Below are 25,849 nucleotides of genomic sequence, written 5' to 3'. Positions count from 1 at the left end.
ATAACGTGGAGGGATAGACACTTAGAATAATATTGCTCATACATGCCTGATGATACTAGGCATGTTCGTTATCAATGACCACCGGACTGAGGACCCCAAGTTGTGAACCTATTAATTCTCATGCTTATTATTGCACCCCATGCGAGAATCATAGGCCCCTAGCTCAAAAATACGTCATAATCCTACGTAATTAGATACCACTAAAGCTATAAATCTTATCTCACAAAACGTCATTTCTAAGATCGTGTTTGACTATCGACATCACATCTACTCAAATCTGGCATACAATTTACTTGATGTATACATACTGTATGTGCATCCTAATTCATGCCAAGTGGGTATAATAATATTACTGAGACATGATCTAACTACTCGGTAAAAAGTGCACGTGGTGCAATGTCTAACAACATATATGTCATAATCAGTATACTTAAATGCATATAATGTATAAACATATATTCAATCATTGCGATACACATATAAATGCCAATAATAAAAGTATAAATATAAATATTATAATATTACTGCATTGCCATATATTATCGAAGTATGCCTGTTTCTTAAAAAAAATGAGAGTGTTACAATATATATATATAAAAGAAAAACTGAATTTATGAATAAATATCTTATGCATCGACCAAATGCTAGCTTATATATATATATATATATATATATATATATATATATATATATATATTTAAGGCCCACAATGACAAAGTGGAGACGAAGGTCACCTCTTTTTAGCTTCTCAATATATTTTGAGCCCATAAATAAGAGAAAAATGAGGAAACAGTATGTATGCTGTTATAACGTTAAGTATTTGAATGGGTCATGGAGTATAATTATAGACCATCCCGTCACTCTTTTAATTTTTCATATCCTTCCACATAGCAAATCTTTCATAAGATATTTTTTGCTTTTCTACGTCGTCGTCGTCGTCGTCGTCGATGTGTTATGATTCCCCTATTATATAGTATAATGAATAATATTCTCGCCTAACTAAGTCAAAAGATTACGGAGACGTGCTCATCAAGCTTGTCTTCTCTCTCACATTTATTTTGATCCTTTGTGTTTGTAATGTTTCAATGTTCTTTACTTGCTTCCTAATCCACGTACGTATTACACAGACTTTCGATCTCTCAGAAGATTCCTGCACCCGGGGGCTGCAGCTGATCAACTCGACGCCACGTCGTCATCTATCAAGCTCTGTAGCTGCCACGTGTGCGGAGGAGCCGACGAGGTGGCACAGAACCTCATGCTAGAATTGCCACGTGGATCGGAGCTAGCTACTACGTCAGTCGGCATATGCTACTAATAGTTCGATTTCTGTTTCGTTCTTTTCCTTCTCTTCTCACTTTCTCGTACGTCGAGCCAAATGCTTCTCTTCTCTTTCTCTTTCTCTTTCTCTTTCTCTTTCTCTTATTTCTCTTCTCTTCTCTTCTCTTCTTCTCTTCTCTGAGTTCTCTCCCATGTCTAACCCTTTGGTGGTAAGCTATGTGCAGCGACGTGGTTGGTTTCTATGATGAGGCACGAGTTAAAGCATGCACTTGTCACATGGCACCAAAGTTTATCTCCTATCATAGATCGGATACCATTAATGCATGCCTAGATTTTAGTTCCCTTTTGTTTCTATTTAACCTTGGGACATTAATTAATGAATTTAACTCTTCTATATCCTAGCATTTGTATTTCAAAATAAAAAAAGCTCAAAAATTAATCTATGTATTAATTATTTTACCCTTTTCTTCTCGTTTGTTTTTGTGAGTTTAAATCCTCTAATACAAGATGTCAAACAAATAAAGTTGATAATACAGTCAATGACAGTATTTCAGTGTTCCAATCACACCGATGTTTTAATTTTGACTGACACCGTTTAGTCCAAATTCTTTTTCAGAGTATTCTTTTTTAAGTACTCTCTTTTTCCGAGGAATAGCCAGGCAGATAACTTCGCTGAATTAATCATATTTTACAAGCTATCATGTTTGACAAGCTTGGCACACATAAAATCAGAGATATTTTGAAGAACTTATCTACTAAAACTATAAAAGAGAAGCATCAAGCTCTAACGACATATTAAGATCTGAATGAGCACTTAACATATTCAAACATAACATAATAGATAGTTTAAACTTTCTTTTGATCTTCGGTGAATCTTGAAAAAGGTGTGGTTACATTATGCAAAAAAATCTAAAACAAAACACCACCTAAGAAACCGTGACTCAGCGGCCACAAAAATTCATGGCTGCCACTCTCATCGGAGATAAAAGAGAAAGGCAAGCGGCAGCGAACAATGACAGACTAAGATAAGGTGGCGGAGCCAACTTTTAGGAGGAGGTAAAGTCGACGGATGAGAGTCACCAACAAGGGACAACATTATGGGGAGGTGTAAGGCTATTAAAAAAGACCGTGGGCTCGAGTTCTAAATGAGCTAAGCTAAGTTAAGATTTTGGGCTCGTGTTATATATATAAGGTTAGATCCAATGGTTGATATAATCTATATTAATAAAGAACAAACCCTAGGTTCTCCCTAAAGTCCACAAACCATTATGACATTACCTATCCCTAATCCCCATAGGTGCTACTGTAGACCTTTCCTAACTCGACCCTCTTTAGTCTCTACTCTCCACCAAAACTGCATCTTCATTGCCTCACCACCGGTAACCAACTCACTACTTACCACCAGTCACTCACATCTCCATCTTCACCACTGAGGCAATCTCTATCTTCACCGTTGCTCCAGTCTTTAGCCTCCACAGAAACATAGTCTTCACTAGTAACCAACTCACCATCAAACCGAGTCGAGTTAGGCCCAGTTTACTCAAGCTTCGCTCATGTACACTTATAGGGAGGTAGGTATGAATGAAAATAAAGGGAAAAGAAAAGGAGAGAAAGAGAGGGGAAGAGGTTGAGGGGAGGGAGGGAGAAAGGAGACCACGTCCTAAATGGCCATGGTTGTAGTGGCCTCGACCACGACGACCTTGGTCAAGCAAAAGGGAGAGGAAAAAAAATGAGAAGAAAATGAAGAAAATGAAAAGGAGAAGGAAGGAGGAATGAGGAGAAAGAAAAAAACGAGAATGGAAGAGGGAGGAGGAGGAAGAAGAAGAGTGAAGGAGAGGAGAGAATTACTTTAGAGGGAAAAGCCCCTCCTCTCCTCCCAACTAACTCTAGGAGGAGGGGAGAGGGAGGAGTACACCGGCAACTGCCGACAATGACGAAGACCCTCAATAGAGGGAAGAAAGAGAAATCCCAACCCTAGCAAAGCCGAGCTGGCACTATACAGTGATATATGGGATATGGGATGTGCAGCTCTTTTACAAAAGGTTGATAAACAATGAAAGATCTAAAAATACACTCACAAACCATTTGTTTCTACTATTTTTCACTTTTGACATATATATCATTCTATCCTTCTAGCCAAAGAGTATCAATCATAGTGATAAAGAAAAGAATACTACTTAATGATGAACAAGACCTTAATATTATTATTATTATCCAACATCCATGTTCTCAATGGCAATCAAGGAGCCGTTTTAGTAGATATTCCTTTTAGCACCAAGTAATGCCATGGTCAAGCTAAATCTGCATCCAGAGAGCTTATATTTAATTCAATTAATGAGATCACTGAACTGTAGACTGTTTCGATTTCAATGGGCTCTAATGTACATATATATATATATATATAATAATAATATATAGCTTGCTGTTTACCCCACTAAAATAATTTGTCCGTTTCTGCTAGCTTGCTTCGGTCCAAATTGGACCATTGGTCCTTTTATTACCCCATGACATCTAGCATATCTACCATTCTCAAATGTGGAGCTTAGCAGGCAAGTCAAGAGTTGGATATATATATATATATATATATATATATATATATATATATATATATATATATGTTGTGTATTTTGAATCGCCTGATTGAATTTTTTTAACTTATACCAACTTAATCTGTATAATATCACCAATAATCATTGGTATAACCGTAGTGCATGAAAATATATTGTCAAAATATGACATGAAATCTTGAATACAACTCGAATACAACCATGCCAAAGAGCATAATTTATTTAATAGATTAATAATAATAAATGTACGAACATGCCAAATCTAGGGATAAATTGAATAACTATCTTATCTCTGACAGATCCATTATCATTTCATGAGCTCAAAAAAATAAACTATTTTATAATTATTAAAATATCTTAAATATTTTTTTTCAGTTAGGTTTTTACTACTTTTTCCATCCATAAGTTATATCACATGCAAATTATATTAATAATTATATAATATTTTATTCTTATATTTTGGAGAAAAATAAAGTTATTCCATTTTATTAAAATATTCTTTCCTTCTTTAATGGAGTACCTTAATTTTTTCAGCTTTTTTATCCACACTGGAGAATGAGCTCAGGATATTAAAAAAATAGTGATGTTTCATATAACCTATTATATCCTTTTAATTTATTGGCATTTTACACTATAACTAAAAATCTGACCGATATATTTAGTAGTTTAATTTAAATAACTTACTGTCATATTCAGCTGTAATTTAAAAGGTAATTAGTTTACTAATCCTTTTTTTTATCATGTTGATGACAAACAAACTGGACCCAGGTTAACCCAGCCGTGATACTACTCAATACGCAATGTAATTCCTATTATACCCTTCTATCTTTCTTTTATTATTTAAATAAATATGGAATAAGATATTGCAACCCATTCTATCGTGTCCTTATAACGCAGTCTCCAATGGCCACGTGTCCCACCGCCTCATCCTAATTCCCCTATTCCGCCTCCCTTTCCACCGCCTCACTAATCTAACGGCGTCACGTCCCTATCCCAGATATCTCCCTTAACCCCGGTTATCTTAACCGCGGTTAACTTTTCCCTTCTGCCTTTAAATACCCCTGTCCCAAACTTCCAGAGCCATTCCATAACCCAGTATAAAAATTACTATCGGAAATGATATCCATGCTAGGAGAACGAAGCCGTCTCAACCCAACGGTGGAGATCCCGCCGGTGTCACTATATGACGATCTGACGGCGTGCGACGAGACGGAGCTCGACGACTTCCGCATGTACGAGTTTAAAGTGCGCCGGTGCGCACGCGGGCGCAGCCACGACTGGACGGAGTGCCCCTATGCGCACCCCGGGGAGAAGGCGCGTCGAAGGGACCCTCGTAAGTACCGGTATTCCGGAATAGCGTGCCCGGAGTACCGGAAGGGGAGCTGCAATCGGGGGGACTTGTGCGAGTTCGCCCACGGCGTATTCGAGTGCTGGCTCCACCCGTCCCGCTACCGTACTCAACCCTGCAAGGACGGGACGGCGTGCACGCGGCGTGTTTGCTTTTTTGCCCACACGAAGGAGCAGCTGAGGGTGGTACCTCAGAAGCAGGTGGACTCGTACGATGGATCGCCGATGAGGTACTTAATTTCTTCCTCTCCGACTTCGACGCTGATGTCGCCGCCGACTTCGCCGCCGTGCGAGTCGCCGCCTGTGTCGCCGACTTGGGAGGAGGTGCTTCTGTCCTTCAGGCGGTTGCAGCTCGCCAAGGTGAAGCCGGCGTCGAGTGCTTGGGGGGTTGGGTTTGGCGCTGGGTTTGGTAGCTCACCTTCGACGCCGACGATGACGGAGGCCGAAGGGGAGCAGAGGGTGGAGTCGGGGAGGGGATTGAGGGCGAAGATGTTTGAGAGAATGAGTAGGGAGAGCAATATGGAGAAGTCGGAGCCCGATGTGGACTGGATTTTTGAGCTGGTGAACTGATGGTCATGCATGCAAGTTGTTTGTGAATATTAAAAGATATTTTTGTAGATATATGCGAAGATGGTCGTGGGAAAGTGAAAAGGGATGAATTTGTTTTGGGTTCGGAGAGTTGGATTGGATCCTGAAGAGGAGTTGGCATCAATGGCTGTGCAAAGTTGTTGATTTCGATTGATTTCTTAGCAAATTATGGTGTAGCTTAACTTCTGATCTGTTGTTTCATGTGATCGTTGCTTGTGTTTATTGTTTATCATGTCTAACTTGTGTAATTAGATGCAATGCTTTATTTTTCTCAATATTGTAATATACTTTTCGCTTTTCTGTTCAGCAAATTTATACGAAACTTAATGAGAAAATTAAAGTAAAGAAAGAAGTGGATTAGCTAATAACTCTTACATCATTAAGACGTGAGACGGTGGTTTGCTGCTTTGGACCTTGAGACTCAGAAGTTAAAATAGAGTTCTATTTTGACCTTCTTATATCTTATACCGTCAAAAATTACAGTTAGAGATGAACTATCGTGTGACGTTCTTTATTTTTATTTCAAAAATTACTTACTTATTTTTAATCCTCTGAATTATTATTTGTTTTACAAGAATTTTTATTTTGTTCATATCGATATAAATAGAGTTATTTTAGAAGGTTATTATATATTAAAAAAAGCTTACAAGAAGAAAAGGACGATATATATATAAAATAATAGTTTAGAGATACAAACTTTCGAACTATCATAATAATATTATATTTATTTAAAAAATATTATAATTGGCACTAAAATCACTCTTAGAAAATGTCATTGTGGTATTTAATGAATATTTCTAACCGAATATGTTTAAAATTTAGTAAATTAATTAAAATATCTTTTTTTTAAAGCTTAGACATAAAATATTTATGAATAAAGTTTTTTATTTATTACTATGAAGAGGGTAAGAATTGGATAACTTTTAAATTATATGAAAATGATTTTTTTTATTGAATTTAAATCTGATTTTAATTTTGATCCGTTGAATTTAACTCACGAAATGTCTCTCAAAAAGAGTACAGCATATAAAAAAAATTTCAATATTTTAATAGGGAAGTAGGTTTCTTCTTTGCAAAATATCTTCTTTTTTTTTCTAAACTTTTTGCAAAATATCTGAGCAAAGAGTGAAGACTCTAGAGAGACAGTACTCGTTCATTAATTGCTTTTTCCACTCTCTCGCATCTCGTGGCACTTTTGAGAACGAGTACAAGAACTCTAATGTTAAAGAAAGTCAAGTTGGTCCTTCTTTGCAAAATATCTAAGCATGTCCGGTCCAGAGAGACAGCATCTCTTTGTTGCTTTCCCCTCCTCTCCTCTTCTCAGTTCTCGTCTCCTTTAATCGTGTGAGATGGAATAATGCCACTCATTATTACACAACACCGTACTCTCCTCCCCACTCATTACTCGCCTCTTAACTTATCCTCCATCTCTTTCCCTTCTCCTTGTTTTTCTTTCTTTTTATTCCCATCTTATCCGAACGAGTTATCCGGAGTTGGGGACTTACTTATCCGGTCGCATCTCTTCACGTGGTTCAAAGCGTAGGACCCGGGAGGTTTATCGGCTTTTTTAGGCTCCGTCTTTCTTTCCGAGGTGATGAGACTTGGAATTTGGTTAATCTTACTCGTGTGGATAGAGTTGTTCGTCGCGTAGTGTCGTGTCGGTGTTATCCGTTCTGTGATAGTGGGGATGTGGATATCACGTGAGGATATCTTTTATTCTGGTGTCGGTGGGAATAAGAAGCCATTATCGAGGATCCACCGCATTGGAATCATAATAAAAATAAAATTAAGGTGTTTATGATAAATTTCTTAATTTTTTTTTTCTCGTGATAAAAGTTGATAGTATAGATATATTCTAAGATATTTTATTAAGATATAAATATGCATTGATAAACCCTCGATAAGATGCAAAACTCGAGGGATAAAAGTTGTTTGGAAATTAGGCAGCAGCTGATTAGAAGTGCCAGGTGTTCAATATAATCCAAGGGAGTGTCATGTCGGTGTGGTGGTTGCGTGACATCCCCACTTTGGGACCAACGGTGGAGAAGAGTAATCATCGAATCCTACTTGACTAAAATGACAGTTAATTACTATCTGGGTCGACCTCACGGCGGTTGTCGGATAGATGACATATCACGCGTATTTGATGATTTCGATCGTGCTCAAATGTAAATACAGGAGACCATTGAATATGATAGGAGACAATAGAAGCCTCGGAAGTGTGTTAACCTTAACCTTAACCTTGGTTGTTACTTAATCAACTTAGCGAGTAGATATGACGTTGTTCTTATCCTTCTTAATTATCTTTAAACTCAGAAGTTTACTGTTTGTAAGTGACTACCAAATTTCAAACATCGCAAGAGGTTCAGTATAGAGGGCATCTTAGCAATAATCCACATAAATAGTCTAACCATCTATTAATTTGTTTGTAACATCCTGTAATATATATATATATATATATATATATATATGAGCGCGCGTGCCTATCGGCAACCTTGAGTCGACCTCGTGTCGATCAAGGACCTTCTCCTTGTAAAGCTCTCTTGATGGTGGCCCTATGCGGACTCTCCTTGCTTTCGGGAGAGGTCACACCAAGTGGCCTCTTCCTGTCCACTTTCGAGGATGATTCCAAGCTAATACCATCATCGTCTTCTCCCCTCGGTTAGTCGAAAGTATTCCTCTTCGCGAGATGAAGTTTTTAGTGTCGTCTTTTGTGCCCCTCAGGTTTGTTGGGTGACTCATCCCCCTGGCCACCAGTCATGGTGTGTGGTTTGATTGCCGTCGACTACCTCAGCTAGCTGTACACCACCTCGTGTGGATTGTGTGTGTCATGTGGGTGGATTTAGTGCAGTCTTTTGGGTTTGTTGGAGGCGATGATCGTCAATGACCCCTTATTCCTCCCTATTGTAGAGCTCTCCTAGCAGAGATGGCTCTTTGCTCAGTCTTTGGCTAAGTAGCACTTCGGGTGTTGTTCCCACTTTGGGTGTCAGTTGTCATGCTGGCTTAGCTACCGGTGGTGGTGCGCACCGACAGCCACCTCCTTCCTCTTGGTGGGTTGGGTCGAAACCCAACCCAATTAAGTTGGTGGTGGGGTTGGGCTGTTGTTATTCCAACTCATGTTAGGTTTGGCTAGGTGCAAACTAACCCATTGTGTGGTTGTGAGCTGGGATTTGGCCCAGCCTATGTTGTTATGAGTTGGGTTATGGCCCAATCTAAATGACTTTCTTAATGGGTCGAGGGCTTTAGGCCCAAGTTTGATGAGTTGATTTGTGTTCTTTGAGAAGTTACAGTTTAGCCCAATGCTTTGGGCTTTAGGCTGGCCCAAATGGATTTGTATTTTTTTTAATTTTATTTAATTATCCATGTCAATCTAAACCTTATATATTAATCATCTTGAGGGGTTAGCTTGGTTATTATAATATTGGTTAAATAAATTTTAACAAAAGAAGTTGGTGGTCAAAGTATACTCCTATTTGGAGAATTAATACGGATCAATGTAGAAAAATGGTGTTAAGCTTATTTAATGAAACTGACTAATTAAATATTATCTATATGATTTGTTATAAATAGATAATAATGATTTGAACGATAAATTGAGGTGAATGGTTTTAAAACACTTTTAATAATATGAATTCTTAAATTTACCTATCCAAGCCTATAGCGGGCCTTAACGGGGTTATTTAATTAATTTGTGTTAGAAAAGCAACACTTATATTTTATTATCTTTATTATCGAGATAGATTTCGCACTATGTGAGAATGATCCCGTGAAAGTTTCAGCTAGTTGTTGGAAAGCAATGTTAGGCAAGTAAAATTTCTATAATCTAGGAGTAGTGTAGAGAATGTAATGTTTTATTGTGTGACATCATCACACGTGCACGACCATAAAGGAACTGACTTCTTTGTCTTGATAGTACCCGATATCTCCTCAGCCAAGGTCAGGCGTGGAAGATATTATTATACCTATATATATTAGTACTCACATTTGATGTCTTAGTCTGTTGATCACATATAATTAGGCAATCGTTTCGTCGAGCGATAGGTGAAATATTGTTGATTGGTGAGAGTCATAACCTTTAGGGTATTTAAGCTAGAGAAATAAGGATAAGATGACGTCGACCTAATGTTACCCGATAACATGGGATGAGAACGTTTGTGAGCACCGAGTCATGATGTTTCATATAGTTGTGTGATGATGTGGAACCGAGACTTAGATGGTAGTATCATACATCGATACTGACTTATGTGATGGACTTACAATTGAGGTTCTTAGTCTGTGGTGGTAGATAGTCGGTCATGCTATTTGTCGGATGATGGGCTAGCAAGTTACCACTATGGTCTACTATCTCTTAGGGATATTTGTATGGTTAGACGAGAGTGTTAATGTGGCCTTTGTATGTGAGTATTAATGTGACCTATGAAAGTAGCTCTATCTGAGTATGAATTAGAAACTTGATAGTCTGACATGATATATATATATATATATATCCTATTATATATTGTTGACATGGCTTATGATTAGAGCTCAATGTGAGTTCGTAGTTAAGGATATGATAGTCCAGATTGATGAATGTCATATTATTGATTGTTAATGTATATACTTATTAGATGCGATTATGATGAGTATATGATATTGACGTGTCAATTGTAATCATGAGAGCATATTCATATTTACGATATTGTTACATCCTTATTTGTCGTACTTTTAGTTTGTAGAAGTAGAAACTTGTTGGGCTTTATACTCATCATCTTTTAGTGGAAATATTTTTAGATCAATAGATAGCTCCGAGCTTGTGGAAGATCTAGCGAAGACTAGTTTATAATTTTTTTTATTTACTTTATTTTTGCAAACTTAAGTTTGATGGCTTGTAATCCATGCATATGCATTTTGCTTATATTTTCAGATATGTATTTTGTGGCATATTGTGGCCTTTAGTGTTATAGGATTTTGTGGTCTATATTATATTAGAAATGTAGGACTCTCTTTGGTTTATTGCATTGGAGCATTGATCAACACATGTATTTGATGGTGGATGTTACACTTTTAGCCCCCGTTCATACAACTAAGCCGAGCAACCTAGCTCAGGTCAACCGATATTATTTGATCTCACAAGTTTGACCCTATCGAATCCAAAGCTTTTCTACTTGCCAGTAGGTAACCATGCATAGATTGAAGTAACCTATCATGATCATCAAGTGTGCTCACGATCTCGCAAGTGAATTCGATTCGTCCATCACAGCACACAAGAAGCCACCCTGCCTTAGAAAATAATTATGTTTCTTACCTTTCATATCCACATAGACCTGAGAATGCTAAGTAACACTAAAGGAGGGAGGGAGCTAGCATTGAGAGCTGGCATTTAAACATTGCAAGGTTTTCTTCAAGTTTTAGCGCTAGTTTACTAGAAAACCAAGTGGCTTAGGCAAAAGGGCAATTGAAGTGAAGAATATTTATCATCAATGGGTTGGATCAAGTGGTGAAATTCTGATCTAACTAGAAGCGCACCTGTGACACACCATCACAGAAAGGTTCTAACTCGCGAGATCGTCCATTTACAAAGCTTGAGGAGGTGGAATCAATCATATGTTAAAATCCATTGATTTGGTACATTAGATTCAAACAACAAGTAAAGGGATAGGTCAAATCGTACTTGGTTACTTCATGGCATCAATGCATCAATCACGTAAATCTACGAGTAAACATACATTAGACATTATGCCAAAGGAAAATGCCACAAAATTATCCCTCACTAAGTCTCTATCTGGTTCAACATAATCTATTATCCATCTTGAAAGCTTAGATGAGCTTTAATGGATATTGTTGAGAGTGATTAATATTATCTAGACAAATACATAAGGATATATAATATGGATGATCTAATAATGGATGAATTTATAAGCCTTTCTTTTTCATTTTTTTTGCATGTATACTCCGAAAATATAGCTTATTTGCACTTCTACCTGATACGTATACCTCTCAAAACACTTATTTTTGTATGTATAACCTTTTATATATTTTTTGTTAGGACATCCCTTGAAGTCAAATAATTATTAAGATCAGAATAATTTAGATATAAAAAATGAAAATGCCCCTATCTTAGTTAAGAATATTTTCATCATTTTTTCTTTTAAATTATGAGAGTTAATGTTATTTATCTTTTTTCTTTTTTATCAATAATTCACATTTGTTTATCGAGAGTCGGACCGTAGCGCTGCCCAGCACATGGAAATTTTGCAAATCAACCCTCCAAGTTATTCCATATGCTGTAATGTTTAATGTCCGTTCGCACTTGGCCTGTAAAGATTGTTTAAAAAGTTGGGCACTGAAATGTAAAAAGGGAACAAAGAAGCTCCACCCCACTTAACTCAACTCACCCCCTCCTGTAAGGCCCGGTCCCCAATTCAAATGCGCACCAACTCCGTGAGCTGTCCCTCCCGCTGACGTGGCATCTTTTGCGGAAATCCGACCGTTGCGAACTCAGTAACACATCTAAAATCCCCCCTCCCCCAAGTTTCTCCACCTCCCCTGCCTTGCCATCGATCAACTTCGGAATCTCTCTCTCGCTCTCGCTCTCTCTGATCTCATCTCATGGCGATCGCGGCGGAAACACAGCAGGAAGACAAGGTAAGCTAAAGATCGAATCTTTTAGATGGGATGGTTCCAAAATGTTGCCTTTGGAACTGGATTCCCCTCAGTTTACCTTGAGATCCACTTTGTTATTCCCATTGACCTTAAGATGTGAAGTGTTCCCACTCAATCGCGATCTTGTTTGTTCTTGGAATTGAGGCAAGAAATCGGGGAAAGATATGTTTTTTTTTTTAAAAAAAAAATTGCTTCCTCAGGATCCCTAAATCGCATCTCTCTTTAGAAGAATTTAGTGCTCTCTTTGGAGGAAAGAAGAATTTTTAGACATTATATTTCCTTTTATCCCTCGTAAACCATGATTGGTTCCTGGTCAACGCATATGAAAGTAATAAACTAGGGTTTCCCTCTACCGTTATTAATTGCTTCAAATTTTGTTAAGTTTGGGCATTTATTTTGTGCTCTTTCTCGGTTAAAGTTTTCTCTTCTTGTGACGTTCTGTAATTGTGATTGAATGTCGTCATTTTGGAGTTGTATGGAGAGTTTAAGAAGATCTGTTGGCCGTCTTCTTCGCAGGTATCCGTGGTCGAGAAGCGGTGGACTTTGAATGATTTCGACATTGGAAGGCCTCTTGGAAGAGGAAAATTTGGTCATGTCTATTTGGCCAGAGAAAAGAAGGTACTTTCAGTTCCTTCTCTGGTTTCCTTCTTTCTCTAATTATATCTTTGTTCTTTTATTTCGTTATTATTATTATTATTATTATTATTATTATTATTATTATTATTATCAATTCTTTTATCTAACATAGAAATCTGACTTGGTAGATGATTATATCAGGGTAGTTCTAGTTTTTTGGAACTATCAGTTAATGTTGACTAACTCTAAATTTTTTACTTGGAGACAGAGTACTCATATAGTGGCTTTGAAAGTTTTGTTTAAGAGCCAGCTTAAACAATCTCAAGTGGAGCACCAGCTACGCCGCGAGGTAGAGATACAGAGCCACCTCAGGCATCCGAACATACTACGGCTATATGGGTACTTCTATGATCAGGTCTAGACACTTCTTTGTATAGATATTTTACTAATGTTATCTATCTCTTGGTATAAAAGAGTTTTAGTTTGATTGACCATTATCTTTCTGTCAAACTTGCCTAATTTTGCTCATGTTTCACTGCAGACTCGTGTTTATCTGATATTGGAATATGCAGCAAAAGGTGAACTTTACAAGGAATTGCAGAAGTGCAAGTACTTCAGTGAAAGAAGGGCTGCTACGGTGAGTTGTCATATGCCTCGAGTGAGAGAGTTATCAAATGTTGCATTGAGTACAACTTGTGAAGTTACATGATTATAGCGCTAGAACTTGAATTAATCCAATATTTGAATGCCCTACGAGTCTCACCACTGTTCTCGTGGTATTGTCTTATTGATATGGTCTTATATATCTTTGAAAACTATACATCTAATGTGTTGCAGAACTGTTCGATTGTACTGATTGATTACAATATTTTGTAGTACATTTCATCACTGGCACGAGCATTGATCTACCTCCATGGGAAGCATGTAATCCACAGAGACATCAAGCCGGAGAATCTTCTGATTGGAGTGCAGGTACCCTCTTATCATCTGTTATTGCTTCTCTTACCTTGATTCTTTTGTGCTAATGTGCTTTTCTCGGCAGGGTGAGTTAAAAATTGCAGACTTCGGCTGGTCTGTGCACACGTTCAACCGCAGGCGGACAATGTGCGGTACACTGGATTACCTTCCTCCTGAAATGGGTACGTTAACTCCTAATTGTCCGATTATCTCATTTATATAATTAGCCCATATCTTGAGTTATTTCTTGAACTTTTTTGTGCCTTTATTGCAGTGGAAAGTGCAGAACATGATGCTAGTGTTGACATATGGAGTTTAGGTGTCCTGTGCTATGAGTTCCTTTATGGGGTGCCACCATTTGAAGCTAAGGAGCATTCAGATACGTACAGGAGGTAATTTTGATGTACCATCATATGAATATTCTGGTTAAGTTAGCTCGCGTCAACTAGACTACCGGCTGTAGCAAATGATGAATGGTCTTTGCACTTTACGGGATAGCCTGAGGCTAAGCATATCATCATCATCCAGATTGTGTTGTCTAAATGTGAATCATTCAAAGTATAAGGTTTTCATATATTTTAATATGGATTTGGTACTTTCCCATTAGTAGAGAAATAATGGCTCTTTGTATGTGAAATATGACCAAAAGTAACTTGCTATCAATTGCACAATTTACAAAAGTCTAAACCACCAATTGCACAATTGCTATGTTATAGAGAAATTGAATGTGAATCTCTCTCTTTTACAGATTCTCATAGACAGAAAGGTGGAAATGCTACAGTTCATCTAATGTTATCATAGTCATATCTTTAAAACATCACTAATTTTTAATGTGAAACATGCAATTTATCATCAGCTGATGACTCCACTCTTATATATACTGTTTATTAAATCCATTCCTTAAAACTTCCTCCTGGATGCAGGATAGTCAAAGTCGATCTGAAGTTCCCTGCAAAGCCTGTTGTTTCAGCAGCTGCGAAAGACCTAATTAGCCAGGTGAGGGACTCACACACATTCTTTTCTGACTTTATTTGAAAGAGGAGGAGGATGATAAGCTTATTTATCCCTTGAGTAAACCATTTTTTTTTTGTTCTTTTTTGTGGTTTTCAGATGCTTGTAAAAGACTCTTCGCAACGCCTTCCTCTTTACAAGCTTCTTGAGCATCCATGGATAATCCAGAATGCAGATCCCTCTGGCTTCTATAGAGGGTGATCATCGATGGTTATGTCTTGTATTTTGTATTTTAACAAGTTCAATTCTTCTTAGCATTGGTTACAAATTTGAGTCACTGGGGGGTGCCAGATATGCAAATTGGATATCTGAACGACTGTACTTTTTCCTAATGACTGAAGATTTTATCGATAAACAGTGCCTTGCCAGTCTGAATCTTGTAATGTTGACATTTATTGGAATTTATAAATGACAATATATGTTTGGCTGATGGTTTTTCTAGCGGTATTCTTTCATCTTGTAATGTTCCGGAGTGGTTTTACTTCAGTACTGCGATGTGTGTCAAGGAGAGTGCAGAGTATCAAACTAATGCACAACAAGAGTACATTTACCCTATTGTTCTTGTTTGCTATCTTCCTGTCCCTCTAGTTGATTTTTCCAGTCTTGGTGCCTACTGCCAAATCTTCTTGTTTTCGTACCATATGTTTCTCAACCAGCAATCTGGCTAGAATTTGAAAAGAAATCCATTTTTATTCCTCATAAACATATTTACAAAATAAAGTCATTCACCATTACAAAAATTGATCGACTTCAAAGTCACAGTAAAAGTTTGTGCCGGAAAGCAGTGGACTCATGACTATAAAGAGGTAGAAGTATACATCTTACAGATCTGCAGGTGCTGCTGCTGCGAATTGAGCAATGTTTTTATCTCAAAGATAACCATTACAAACTGAGCTATCACGTTCAGGGTCTGCAACTCGGTCATCTACCATTTTGTCATCTCCATCCCGAAATTGAGTTGGTGGTTCCTCTTCATTACCTGCTTCCTCTACATCCTTATTGCTAAGAAAGCTTGGTTGGTTAGTTGAAGAGAGTAGCCTAGCCCACATCCTGTCGGTGATCACAACCTTTTTCTGCTTCTCTGTGATCCTCTGCAATGTTGACAAACTTAGAATATTAGCACTGGAAAAAAAGAAGAAGAAGGAAAGATTTTTGATCATCTTCATTGTTCAAGCTTGAAAAGTGCATTTAATTTCCGAAGGGAGATGCAGGGATTGTATATGGTCATTGATATATTTGACGTTATAAAAGTTATATAGTAATGTTGCAGCACAAGTAGTCTTTTCTTGCTATTAAGGACATTGGTGAATCTAGCCAAAAGTGCAGGAAAAGGCTGGGGATGGTAGTATGGTCTTAAGGCCTTCAAAATGAATTTATCACATATTCACATCATGCAGATTAAATTTGGTGTCTGCTTCTAGTAGAGGAAATCAAGGCACTTAAATAATGCCGAAGAAAAATAAACATTAATCACAAATTAAGAATGGAAATATGTCTAACTCTTTTGGTGCAAGTGCATTTTTTTTTCTTCTTTTATCGGAGAAATGAAGCTTGATGATGAGAAGGTTCAACTTACATGGAAGGGGATATAAGCATGTCTTCCATTAACTGGGCCAACAGTGAAACCAGTGTATCCTGCCATGGCCCCATGGATTGCACTATGTGCCAATAATGTGCAGTAGACATTATCAGATGCATTACTTGGAACTGCACGTATCATGTATGTAGGATCTGCAACAACGAACATACTAATGGTAAGATATCATTACCTAAATGGTGTTAACACTTAGCAGAGCAGGAAAAATAAGATCAACTTCATCCCACAGACCTATATATTTTAAAGTCATGCCCATCTTTTTTCCTGCAAAATGGTCCTGCATGATATAGAAAGTTACTGGTTAATTTCAAAGAATATGGCATGTCCAGTCTAATACATGATAATATACCATGACAATTGACAAGAAGTATCATCATCTCATTCAGGAAAAGAAATAATAAATGACCAGATATTTTGACATGGTCACAGAAGAGAAAATAGCTTTAGACTATTAAATAGAAGAGGAAAACCATATATTATCCATAGTTTGGGCAATTGCAACAGTATTGGCCTGAGGCATCTAGCAATACCAATATTCCGATCAAGAATCCTACCTTTATATTTTGAGACAACCAAAGTCCAACATCAGAGAGAAGCTTATTTCCGGAAGCATCTTTATGATCCATGGACCGCATACTTTCAGCAATAAGTGCCTGCCCTGCACCCTCTGCAACGACAATAACCATATGGCCATTCTCTTTGAGACGCTTCTCCATGAACTCAAAAAGTCCACCTTTCCCTTCTAGATAGAATGGCGATTCTGGAACCAAGCAACAATCCTGATAAAATGAAATAGAGGTCATCAGTTCCTTATGAGAAAATTGTTCACTCTTTTCTTGTTAGTGACATGAAAATAAGTTAGGAAATTAGATAACTATGAACAGTGGATTGAAATCGTTGAAGACATTTAACCTACCACATCTCGACTCGCAAGAGTAGCATACATTGCAATAAAGCCTGCATAAACAAAAAGTCATTATTGTTAAACTTGTTTAAGCTACATCCTGAGCAAATAGTACTTTCAGATTTTCCAAGTCATGCAATACTTAAACAAGTGCTTATAGATTTCCTTGACTCAGAAACTATTCAAGAAATACATTCAAACTGTTGGTGGAAGTTGGAACTATTAGCACATTGAAGGATCAAAACCATGATATATGTATACAACTAGATCCTTGAATCCTCCATCGTAATCAAAAGGTTAATAATCCTAAAAGGTGATGAGCTAAACAGACAACATAACGCATTTGTTTCAAAGAACAATAATAGGTGAGAATAAGCTTTTATGACTACAGTATGACAGAAATGAACTAGAAATCATAATCACATCAGGATGGTACAACTGGGTAGATAAATTACCGCTATAGCGACCCATTAACTTCACAACGCCTATGCCATTCTCAACACTTTCAGCCTCCACATGTGCCGCGTTTATTGCTCGTTGGGCCTCCTCTACAGCAGTATCAAAACCGAATGACTTGTCGATAACCTGAATCAACATGGCATTATGATATTAAACACCAATTTTGACATTCTGTGGCATTAACCACCAAATAATCTGAATGTGAAGATGTACTAGAGAATTAAACTACCGCAATGTCATTGTCTATAGTCTTTGGAATGCCAGAGATGACAACCTTGAGGCCCCGTCTTTGGATTTCCTGTAAATCATGTTCACTAGTATCAAAACAACAATTTTTATGATACCTTTCATCATTCTGGGACTATCAACTACTGTTTCCCAAACAGAACAGGAAGAAATGGTATTAGAAATCAAGATGGTAATGCATCCGTTTTCAGTTTTCACTATATGGGTAATATGAGATTATGGAAGAGATAAATATATCCACATCAACTTAGTCTCGCCTTCACATAGTGCACTATTTTGCTTACCTCAAATATCACAGAGGCCCCTTTTTGAGTACCATCTCCACCAATAATATATACCTGGAAAAGGAGCAAACTTAAGTCAAACTAAGAGTTTCCGATTCCAGACATCTAAATTATGTTACTGTTCAAGGATAATAAACTTAATTAAAATGCCATAATATTTGAAAACTAAACTATCAAAAGAATGTCTTTTTACTTGATTAATTCCACGATCTTGAATACTGTCAACAATTTTTGTAGTGTCATGGCCCCCTCGTGATGTTCCAAGGATAGTTCCCCCCCTTTTGTGAATGTCATTGACACTCTTGGGAGTCAAGGGAATTGTGTTACGAGCATAGAAGCCTTTGTATCCACCCTATGAATAGAGGAAACAAAAACCAACTTAGATAATTAGACAACAATAGTTTCATGTTTTAGGTGCTAAATGTAGTCCTTGACTTCAATAATTTATTTAAGGCCATCCTAGTATATGAAGTTCCTGCCAATGGACGGTTGGTTGGACGTGAAAGATGTAGTACAAGAAGTTCCTGGAAATTGACGGTTTGGGAGTGCGTGATGTCTTACCAACATATTAAGATTGAGAGATTGTTTCCTCAGTCTTAGACTCTTCTGTGAGTTGTGATACTTGTCATTTATTTATAAAGATTCAAGTCAATCAACAATTTCCAGTTTCTTCAAGTAAGGAAATCATAAGGCTTGCTATTTCTTTACCATTCTTTTTATCAATTCCTTAGATACTTCTTCATGTTGAGGTTCAACAGATAATGCAAATAATAATACACTGAGCAATTGAATAAACATCAAGCTTTAAACAATTCCAACTTTACAATCTTAAGGTTTCATTTATCCTCAAACTGCTATAGGCAAGGTGAAAACACATTTGAATGAAATTGAGGATAAATCAACTTTACACTAACATTAGTATTAATGGGTAATCCTTTCTGAATTGTCCGGTTCCATCTATAATTAGTGCAAAGTTATGCTTATAAGTTGAGAATGAAACATGGAACTGTAATCTACTGTAAGCTTTGTTCAGCAATTGATACAATACTTGTTTTAGAGGGAATAACATGATATGAACCAACAGAAAAGACGTTTTGTGGTTGATAGGAACAATATCAGGATTTCTCCCACTTTGAACTACATATAATATAAGTTCATTAACAGAGCAACAAGCGCCGTCAGCTATAAATATTGATGATTCAGCTAATAAAAGAATCCGACATAAGCATTGAAGTATGTAGAGAGCAAATAATGAAAAATTGACGACTCTCACCTCTATGCCGAGGATTTTGGTGACACCATACATATCAGACAAGCCACAGACAATCTCCCTTATCACAGTGTTAAGACCAGGGCAAAGGCCTCCACATGTTACGATGCACGCACGCACCTCATCTGACTCAAAATACACCTGAGAAGGACACAAAAGATCTCAACAAATTTAGCGAAAGAAATTTCAGTCTTTCAGGATAGCTGGATGAGCATCAAGACCTACCCTTTGACGAGGTCCTGCACGCCGAAAATGTGTCCCTCTGGGGCTGTTCTTATGAACCACAATCTGTGCAACAGATAAATACATAGATGTCAACAACCAAAACGAATAATTTTCAACATTTTGTATGTACCACAGGCAATACAACTCTTAAAACCTACGCCAACTACGAGCTCAAACATTGATGCTCAATGACCATTGAGAAGAAAACCTTAAAATGGTAAAAGAAAAGATACTGAATTGTGCACCTTCTGAGCAACAGTGTCGTCCAAGTTAACAAAGTACTGCCTGTGAAAACAAAGCACACAAATCTTAATAATTCAATGGAGAGACATTTTGGCATCCAATGAAACGGAGACAAACAAAAATGATAGTAGACTTGGAGAAAATTATATACAAACACAATTAATTAGAGAATCTTACTTGACCACTGAATACGCTGGATTATCTTGCAGTGGATTTGGGTAGGTCTGCAGATCAACAAAACAGAAATGAATATAATGGCCCGAAGTAATCGTTATGAAATGAAGTTGAATCTAAGGGAATGATTAATTAAATTAAAAACTAGGAGAAAATTAATCTGCAGTCCCAATTTTGACCCATAATTTCTGCTTTCAAAAGAGTGGGGTCCAAGTTTACAGGTCCAGAATTTGTCAACGACTCACTTTCCAATCACCCAAGGGGTAACTGCGTGTATAACTCCTAATATTATCGAAGCAACAATGAATTTGGGCTGCAATTTTCTTTTCTTGTCTGGATGAAAAAAAAAAATGCAAATTCGCCATAAATTAAAGGATGATGTCATAACTTATATTGACTTCCCATCAAGGCAATATTAATTCCAAATAATTAAAAGATGTAACAGAAATATGTTTGAAAGATTAAATAATTATACCAATAATGATGAAATTTAAACAAAAAAGAAAAATAACAGAGCAAAATTAATCGAGATAAATAACCAAAAAAACAATCGATTCCCAAAACAGAGAATTTAGTACGAAAACACGAAAAGAAAAATAAATTAAAATAAAAACTCACAGGGAGATCAGGGATGTAATCCGTGAGATGGGGGACATCCTCAAGAACATAACCGGCATCACCGCGGACAATCTTGCACCTTACTATCCCATCACTCCCCGCCTTCCTCGCCGCTTGTAGCTTCAAGTCGCCGCTGCTCGCCGAAGCCTTCACCGACGACGACGAGAGCGCGCTCCTCTGATTGAGGAGATGGTTCGAGCTTGAATCCACGACGAGATTCTGCGGCACTGAAGGATTAGGCAAAGACTCCATTGGAGAAGGGAGGAAAGATTACAACTTTGGGGTCTCGTGGAAGTATAGAAGGAGGAGAAGGCAGAGGTTTCTTTTAGGGGGAGTTATTGGGGCGCCAAATTTATAGGGGATTCGAGATCGTTAGGTTTTGACGAAACCGGTGGCGTCTTTCTCTTTCTCTTTTCGTTTTTTAGTTGGCGTCCGCTTGATTGCGACGGAGAAGGAGGAGAAGAAGAAGAAGAGTAGGAAATGGCGGGGAGGAAAAGAAAACAAAGGAGATTCTCAAAACACCCTTCGGAATGAGCAGAATTACGAAGACACCACTGAATTACGAAGATTCCTCGGTTTTTAGATTGATGTATTTAATTTGGATGCGGGTCAAATTATAACTAATTCAACAAGATTGACTTTGATTTAAGGGTAAATTTACAGAGTTGCCATTATATTTTTAAGATTTATCATTTATTGATTATAAAGTAGGAACCAAATAGAAAATTTTTCTACCTCCTAATTATGTGCGAACATTTATATTTATTTGGAACTATATTTTATTATTGTTTAATTTATTTTTATCCAACTTCTAATTGTATGATAATTTTTAATAAAATAATATATATCTATCAACTTTCTTTTCTGGAGCTCACTTAGCAATTGGCACGATGTACCTCTGCCCATATTTGAAATAAAAAACAATAGTGGAATCACATATATATAGCTAAAGGGTTATGGTCCCTCTAGGTTTTAGAATATTATGCTATTTTTGTTATTTAGCCCCTCTTTTTTTTGTAAAATTAGTATAAATAAAAATTTCCATCTCCTCCTAAAATTTAGGTTAGTTTCTTTGTGGCTTGAAATGGCCATCTATTGGCATTATATAGGTTCACCCATACTTCGAATAATTCAAAATATAATTATATATATAATTATAATTATAAATGTTATTCTAAGTTAAGCTCGGCTTATTTATTACGCAAGGATTTAGATCCAAATGTGGTTCTAATTTCTAGTACCTTCGAGGTCCATTGGCATCACTGTGGGCAAAAGGGCAAGCCCGTAGTTTTAAATATTGGACGAGGGTATTTTAGTAGCTCAAATGACATGTCAATAAAAATGCCTTTATAGTTGGGAACACGGATTCAACGTGAACCATTTTCTAATTTCATAGTTTCTAGAGGGGAATAATGACTTTTTCTTTCCAGGACTTGGTGGCCACAAATTCTTATTGCTTAAAGTAAACGTGGACCCACCTCTTACATAATCCAAGTAATTTACTTTTTTTTTTTTTTTTTTCTAAAGGGGTTTTATTTTAAATATATTTGGTTTTGTATAATTGAATTTGGACCGTAAACAAGTCAATTCATCTAATTCATCAACCTATTTATAACACGGTAATTCATTTATGATACGATAACATGCTTACGAACTGACTAATCTATTTATAATATAAAAATTTTATTTTTAACTTAAAAAAAGATCTATCTAAAATCTAAATAACTTGTGTCACTCGATAACTCATCTACGACTTGTATAATCCGACTAATAAATGAGTAATATTCGTATTTGTATTATCATGACTAAACACGAATCAAATTCTATCTAATTGCCACCCTAATATAGACCCTCTTGTTATAGTATATAATTTTAATTTAAGGAATTGAAAAAGAAAAAGAAAAATAGTGGGTATGTGGACCCATGAATCTTGGCCGTCCATGACCTAAGACCTAATTATTTATAATTTGTTTAGAGGTCCAGGTGGGAATATTAAAGCACTCTCGCACAACGGTGCCATTTGACGTCAGGGAAGGGATGCATGCGCATGCTTTATAGAGATCAATATTATTATTTTTTTAGCATAAAACAAGCAATTTCAATTTCAATTTCAATTCTTCTTACGACATTGTGATCTTTAAAATAACATATGAACCAATTGAATACTAATAAAGATATATTTATTGGTTCGTCCTTCACAAATTCGTATTAGAATCCAAACATATATAAAAATTCTATTAGAATCCAAACTAGCATTAGATTGTAGTAATTTATTGGCCCTTAAGAATTGACCCACAACTTTGAAAATTCTCAATTCCGTAGGATGACATGAATGGCAGACTTCCCCTTTTACCTCTCCCTTCAGTTTTTCCCCCATTTTTCCGACATCCTTCTAGTAGTCAAGGTTGAGCAGATCATCTAGATGGCAGCTTTTTTTTTGGTCTTCCGAGTTATCCCGTAGTTAAGCATGAGAAAATTTAATTAGAAGAATTTTGGAGAGGTTTGATTTTTCCTCAGTTGGAAGGTTTTTGATTCGATCCTGTACGGATGTTGTAGAGGAATTAGTCTAGGCAGTTCTAGAAATTTAGAGTTAATTAGTGGGCGGATGAAACTGAACACAGATGGAACATACGCGGATGGTGCTTACCAAAGTGGTGCAGGGGCAGTGATAAGGAATAGGCACAGAATGTCTCTAATAATAATTTGGGAGGCGTGCTCAAATGACTCCATCATTGTCACAAAAATTTGGGCTATTTAGATGAGGCTTTAATTGGTCATAACAGAGTACAAATTGATTCTAGAAACTGATTCTCTTGATGCAGTTAGAATCCTCAAGGGCAAGACCACGTGCCCATGGAGGGTCAAGACCAATGCTTAGCGATTGCCAGTAGATTGCAAGGTTTCGTGTGCAACATGTATTTAGAAAAGATAATTAGGTTGCTAATTAGGTGGCGAATCGAGGTAGGTTAGCTACAAGAAGTTATGTTTTAAATTTGGTGGGCCTCATCCCCTATGGTTTTGTAACTTACTTTGCTACGATTTCTTTCCAAATCATTCCAGAGAGAATCACATTTAGCTGAATACAACTCATATTCTCAATTAAAAAAAAAAGTTGTGATTTATTCTAGGTGGAGAATATTAGAAGACCCTAGCGGAGCTACCTCGTCTCTTTCTCTCATTCTTGCCTTCTTCCTCTCCTTTTCTCCTTCCCTTTACAGTTAGTAGAAGCTAGCTTATCCTCCCCCCTTTATCTATACTAACCCTTATTTGACTTGCCTATGCCTTGCTCGGCCTTGTGCTTTAACTAGAGCAATTCAATGTGGTATGGTGCGAGACAAGGAAGGGCCCAGTCACTTGCCTCCCCCAAGTCTTACTGAGGTAGCCGATAGTGAAAGAACGTTCAATTGGACCTTAAGATTTTTATCGCTTACAATACTAGATCTCTAACTCGTGTCGTGGTGTTATGCTCCTCCCTCCAAACTCTTTCAAGAATTCACAAGGATATTTTTTTTGCTCATGTAAATTTATTAGAGTCGCATTTTCTTATTATATTTTATTTTGTGCCCTGAGACTTAATATTTTATTTTTCTGTATAGTATTATCTACCATATTTAAGTCTAGAATTTGTGTCAAAAGAGTGCCTTATTCCACCTTCGAATTTGCGTACAAGATCGTCATCAACAATGTCATGAAACTTTGCACCTATAAAGTTTCCCTTGAAACCCTATACAGAAGGGTTGACTTTTTATTCAAGCCGTAGGCTATAAACAAGTTAACAATATAAATAAAAAGATACTCTTAATAATTTGGCAACAACATAATGACATCATTTTGCGTGGACGATTTTTGACAAGAGCTAAATAGTAGATACCTTTTATTCTAATAACCTTTTCTATTTTGCTCTCTCCTCTTCATGGCTAACCCTTTTTAAAACAAGCATATAGAGATTATTTTTAAGGTAGCGTGCAATCATAAAATAAATCAATATAAGTACTTATTCCGATTCCAGGTTGCATGATTTATTAATAACACCAACATATATATATATATACAAATTATTGTCCAATGACATAGTGAAGTAGATGACTTTGGAACCTAGAAATAAAAAGTTCTTTATGTCTCTCCTGCACTAATAGTTATTAATTTCTTTTTCTACTTTGCTTCTGCAAGCTATCCATTATTAAAACTTATAATAGTATCTTCGTCTAGTCATCTAACACCATTGCTATATATAAATTAAACTACAAAGGCTATTCAAAGACGTCATCGCTATTATTAATTTAGATTCTTAAGATAATGGAAGAATTATTCTATGTATTTATTGGTGTTTGTTGATAATCGACACCGTTGTGATGTTGAAAATATTAAAATTATGACGAGCTCAACTCTCTTTAATTTTAGATCAGTAAATGTTCTCACCAACTATAATTTCTCTTATATTTTCATGGCATGCAACTTTGGAATCTCAGAAAATAATACTTTTATTTTTTAAGGAATATATTTGTATGTTTGAAATTTTGGATTTTTATTGTAATTGTTACTAAAAACTTTGGCGCTTATCAGACGATCGGTCTGACAGATTCACACGGATGGACTCGGGCAGAAACCATGCTCGAATAGGGGTGAAAACGGGTCGGATTAACTCCAACCAGACCCGCTATCCGATCCGACTCAGATCGAATTCGGATAAAAAATTTCTATCCGATTCGGATACGGATTCGGATACGGGTCGGATATATTTTTCGGATTCGGATACGGATATCGGATATCTGTTTATCCGCATATTTTTTAAAATAATTTACAGTTTTTAGTTTGCTTATTTAAATAGTAAATATTAATATTATTACTAATAAAAAAATTATT

At 36.6% G+C, this 25,849-nt stretch overlaps 3 protein-coding genes across 3 annotated transcripts; 2 read left to right on the top strand and 1 right to left on the bottom strand.

The window, feature by feature from the left end:
* Window positions 1-4,944: 4,944 nt before the first annotated feature.
* On the top strand, window positions 4,945-6,115 carry LOC140765422 (zinc finger CCCH domain-containing protein 35-like). The gene has a single exon (XM_073104504.1). The coding sequence runs from the start codon at window positions 4,962-4,964 to the stop codon at window positions 5,760-5,762; it is 801 nt and encodes a 266-aa protein (XP_072960605.1). The 5' UTR covers window positions 4,945-4,961; the 3' UTR covers window positions 5,763-6,115.
* Window positions 6,116-12,240: 6,125 nt separating this feature from the next.
* Window positions 12,241-15,399, top strand: LOC140765563 (serine/threonine-protein kinase Aurora-1). Its single transcript, XM_073104709.1, has 9 exons — window positions 12,241-12,404; window positions 12,939-13,040; window positions 13,267-13,413; window positions 13,540-13,635; window positions 13,875-13,970; window positions 14,041-14,137; window positions 14,230-14,347; window positions 14,879-14,951; window positions 15,066-15,399. Exons 1-9 carry the CDS (start codon window positions 12,369-12,371, stop codon window positions 15,165-15,167), a joined length of 867 nt encoding a protein of 288 aa, XP_072960810.1. The 5' UTR covers window positions 12,241-12,368; the 3' UTR covers window positions 15,168-15,399.
* Window positions 15,400-15,636: 237 nt separating this feature from the next.
* Window positions 15,637-21,400, bottom strand: LOC140766022 (ATP-dependent 6-phosphofructokinase 3-like). The gene is made up of 14 exons (XM_073105402.1): window positions 20,987-21,400; window positions 20,372-20,418; window positions 20,197-20,236; window positions 19,952-20,014; window positions 19,730-19,867; window positions 18,650-18,808; window positions 18,457-18,510; window positions 18,156-18,224; window positions 17,923-18,052; window positions 17,480-17,520; window positions 17,118-17,342; window positions 16,795-16,840; window positions 16,543-16,697; window positions 15,637-16,057 (listed from the first exon to the last, which is right to left on the bottom strand). The coding sequence occupies exons 1-14, from the start codon at window positions 21,236-21,238 to the stop codon at window positions 15,836-15,838; spliced, it is 1,641 nt and encodes a 546-aa protein (XP_072961503.1). The 5' UTR covers window positions 21,239-21,400; the 3' UTR covers window positions 15,637-15,835.
* Window positions 21,401-25,849: the final 4,449 nt, after the last annotated feature.

Source organism: Typha angustifolia, chromosome 8 (genome assembly GCF_048772165.1).
Source record: "Typha angustifolia cultivar Huaian chromosome 8, ASM4877216v1, whole genome shotgun sequence".
Classification (NCBI taxonomy): domain Eukaryota; kingdom Viridiplantae; phylum Streptophyta; class Magnoliopsida; order Poales; family Typhaceae; genus Typha; species Typha angustifolia.
The sequence above is the reverse complement of the archived record's forward strand: the minus strand, read 5'-3'. Positions and strand labels throughout refer to the sequence as shown.

Excerpts from the sequence above, each read along its gene's own strand:
- LOC140765422 (XM_073104504.1), top strand. The coding sequence starts at position 4,962 with ATGATATCCATGCTAGGAGAACGAAGCCGTCTCAACCCAACGGTGGAG.
- LOC140765563 (XM_073104709.1), top strand. The coding sequence starts at position 12,369 with ATGGCGATCGCGGCGGAAACACAGCAGGAAGACAAG. Across the intron at positions 13,971-14,040 it reads ATCTTCTGATTGGAGTGCAG|GGTGAGTTAAAAATTGCAGA; the intron begins GTACCCTCTTAT and ends TTTTCTCGGCAG. Across the intron at positions 14,348-14,878 it reads CATTCAGATACGTACAGGAG|GATAGTCAAAGTCGATCTGA; the intron begins GTAATTTTGATG and ends TCCTGGATGCAG.
- LOC140766022 (XM_073105402.1), bottom strand. The coding sequence starts at position 21,238 with ATGGAGTCTTTGCCTAATCCTTCAGTGCCGCAGAATCTCGTCGTGGAT. Across the intron at positions 19,868-19,951 it reads GTGCAGGACCTCGTCAAAGG|GTGTATTTTGAGTCAGATGA; the intron begins GTAGGTCTTGAT and ends TGTCCTTCTCAG. Across the intron at positions 17,343-17,479 it reads CTCTTGCGAGTCGAGATGTG|GATTGTTGCTTGGTTCCAGA; the intron begins GTAGGTTAAATG and ends TCATTTTATCAG.